This window comes from Populus alba, chromosome 4 (genome assembly GCF_005239225.2).
Source record: "Populus alba chromosome 4, ASM523922v2, whole genome shotgun sequence".
In the NCBI taxonomy this organism is placed as follows: Eukaryota; Viridiplantae; Streptophyta; class Magnoliopsida; order Malpighiales; family Salicaceae; genus Populus; species Populus alba.
Genome location: NC_133287.1, coordinates 7,295,830 through 7,299,104, shown reverse-complemented (window position 1 = coordinate 7,299,104; position 3,275 = coordinate 7,295,830). Strand labels below are relative to the sequence as shown.

The 3,275-nt window shown below is 39.3% G+C and overlaps 1 protein-coding gene across 1 annotated transcript; it reads right to left on the bottom strand.

Annotated features, from left to right (window-relative positions):
- Window positions 1–491: 491 nt before the first annotated feature.
- Window positions 492–2,815, bottom strand: LOC118030324 (scarecrow-like protein 8). Its single transcript, XM_035034380.2, has one exon. The coding sequence runs from the start codon at window positions 2,677–2,679 to the stop codon at window positions 670–672; it is 2,010 nt and encodes a 669-aa protein (XP_034890271.1). The 5' UTR covers window positions 2,680–2,815; the 3' UTR covers window positions 492–669.
- Between the last annotated feature and the right edge of the window lie 460 nt (window positions 2,816–3,275).

Here is a 3,275-nt window from a genome sequence, read left to right as displayed (position 1 = left end):
AACAATTATTTTAAAATCTTGAGTTATATTTTAAATTAAATTGGATAAAAATTGACAAATAAAACCGACCTAGTAAATCAATCCAATAAATAGTTGTTTCAAAATCTAGTTTCAAATTAAATTAGATACAAAATAACCTAATTAAAATCCAATAAACCCAGCAAATCGTTTAACCAGTTTCATTACACCGTTTTTAATTAACTTGTTTCATATCACTCAACCCATGAAGTATTATAACAAGCCAAATTTAATAATTTGGGCGACAAACACTATGGGCAATTGAGAAAGTTCAAACCCTTTTATTATGATTTTAACTATATCTAGCGATTCCCCTCTATTAAAATATCATTGATTTAAAAAAGCAAGCAAACTAAATCACACAAGTGTAAGCAAATAACACCAAACACATAGATTCCTTCACACACACACCCCTCATATTTAATAATAATAATAATAATAAATGCAAATGAAGAGAATCTTCCTTCCTCGAATTCATCCAAACACTCCTTTTATATTATTTTGTTTGGTGGATTTTCTTTCCATTTTCATAAGCCAAAAAAAAGGTTAAAAATAATACTAAAAATAAAGTATACATATATTTTAACAATAACACTAAACAATTAAAAACGACAGCAATAATAATAATAATATAAAAGAAAGAAAGTGAAGTTAACGCCAAGCAGATGCGACTGTGAGAGTTTTTCCCATCCAACCGAAACATACCCCACCATTCTCTTCTTTAACACTAAATCCTGGGCTACCTCTGTTTGCTAAACTCAATCTCGTTTTCATCGACTCGGCTATGTTTTGACTCAGAGGCTTTAACTCGAACCCTGCCATGCCCATCCGGGCCCGCCATTTTCCAAACACCTCGCATCTTTCAATACGGTCCCTCCCTTCACAAGCAACCGAGTTTACCATCCTCCGCCCCAGTCCCTCCTCGACCTTGGCTCGCTCCGAGTTATCCCCTTTAACCGTTGACTCAATCGAGTCGAATAGCGCTCCGTAATATGAACAGGATTCGTTCACGCGCGCCATGAATGGGGCCGTGTTGGTATTCATTTCTTGCTCCACTATAGTCACCACGCGCGGCGCCAACCCCTTCACGCGCCTCAAAAGCTCATCCCTGGGATTCTCGGTGGAGGACACGCTCTCGTCCGGCATTCTATACAGCTTGAACGCAAAATTGACAGCCAATGCCTCGTCCGGCTCGCACCTGAGGGACTCCCGAGTCAACTCACTGAGTTTGCAGCTCACAACGTTGAAACACAAATTCAGACCAGCTCGACGAGCGAGTTGGCTAAGCATTTCACCAACTTGCCTCAGCCTCTCCTCCTCTACACCATTGCTATCAGCAGCAACGGCTGTGATCTTAACAATGGCTGGCTTCGAATTCTGAAGCCCAGAAAGCGCGTGTAGAAGGTTCACGTATTGCCCTCCACGACCAATATCAAAATCAACAACATGAAAGCCATTGCTGGAAGTGTTCGCCTCTTGTTCTTGCTCTCTTGTAGCGTCAATGATGGCAAGATTGGCAGCCATGAAACCATGTTTGAAACAAGGAGACAGGTCGTATAACAGCTGGGTTGCATCCACATGTTCCTTGCTATACAGCTCCATTACAGAAGTGTTTTCAGGAGAATTAAGCCGGGATTTTAAAGCCATCAACATGTACTCAATCAATCTCTGCTCAGAATTCCCTCCTGGGCTCGAAACCAGAGACACACGAGTCAAGATCTCAGTGTAAACATCAGTTTTACCTTCGTAAATTGCTGATGCTGCTTCGATTACTGTCTGTTTCGAAACCGGAGTTGTGACCGTTGAAAATGAGGATGAAGATGATGAAGTGGGTGATGGAGAAATCGGATTATTACAAGAAGAGGTGATGAGATTATGTATTGTTTCAGACCATTCACTGTTTGTGTTCGTTATAACACTGACGGCATCACCTTCTTGGTTATCGTCGTCGTCGTCGTCAAGAAGCTGTTTTTCCAGTTCTTGAAGCTGGTTCAGCATCTTTTTATCCCGATCTTGGCCCATAACTATTCCATTTCCTCCTCCGTTTTGATTCTGTAACATATTCACATACGGCATCATGCTGTTGTTGCTGCTTCTGTTGTTGTTGATGATACCAACAGGACTAATTAGATTCATGGGCTGCTGCTGCTGATGTTGTTGGTGTTGGTGTTGGGGTCGAAGCTGTTGAAGAAGAGGGACCCCGTAACGTTGAGACATTAAGGAAGGGAGCTCAGGAGACAGGTTGCTAACAGAGAAATCAAGAGTGGAAATCGGAGACGTGTTTTGTTGGAAAAAATTGTTATTAATCCTCGGCTTTACAGACCGGAGAAGAAGATTGTTCAGTGCTGCTTGGTTTAACAGGTTTTGTTGCGGTGGTGATTGTTGAAATGCTTGAAAATCGGCAAGCGTTCGCTTGCCGATCAAGGTGGTGGTAGCGGTGGTTGTGGGAAAGATTGCTCTATGTTGAGCGATCTGTTGGTAATTATGAGAAGACAAATTTTGGTCAAGAAAAATTTGGTTGGTTCTATAAGGAGGCAGTGATGATGGGTTGTGGTGGTTATTTGTTAGGTTCATGGTGGGTATAATAGGTGATCTATTGGTGTAGAAATCTTGGACGCCACCGCCGCCACCGCCACCGCCGCCTGAAAACCCAGAGGCCATGAGAAGTTGAGTTTTTCCAAGAACCCCTTTCTTGTTTTCTTGGAGGGTCACAGAGAGAAACGCATTATGGGGGAGGTTTGTTTATGGGGAAAAGCGAGTGTATGAGAGAGCGAGAGAGTTTCTCTTATGAGGGTGAAATGATTGTTGATAGAATATAACGGAGAATGTCACCGCTTGATTTCTTCTGTTTCTTGAAAATCAACGGTGATTCATTGAGTTGGAACATACTCTTTGTTCGCGTGGAGTTAGTAGGACATTATCTACGCTTGTTAGGAGTGCGTGTTTTTCAATTCTCTTTTTAAACTCTTCATGCCGATGATTAGGTTTCTAGCATGTTTGGTACTATTATCATAATATATATTTTTTAAAATATTTTTATTTTATTTAATATTAGTATATTAAAATAATCTGAAAATAAATAATTTAATTTAATTTAATTTTTTTAAAATGTATAAATAAATTAGCTTTTAGAGTGTATTTTTTTTTTTGCATTCAAAAAATACTTTTGAATTGTTTTTTTATGATTTTGAATCGTTTTGATGCGATGATGTCATAAATAAATTTTAAAAATAAAAAATATTATTTTAATAAATTTA

Excerpts from the sequence above, each read along its gene's own strand:
- LOC118030324 (XM_035034380.2), bottom strand. The coding sequence starts at position 2,679 with ATGGCCTCTGGGTTTTCAGGCGGCGGTGGCGGTGGCGGCGGTGGCGTC.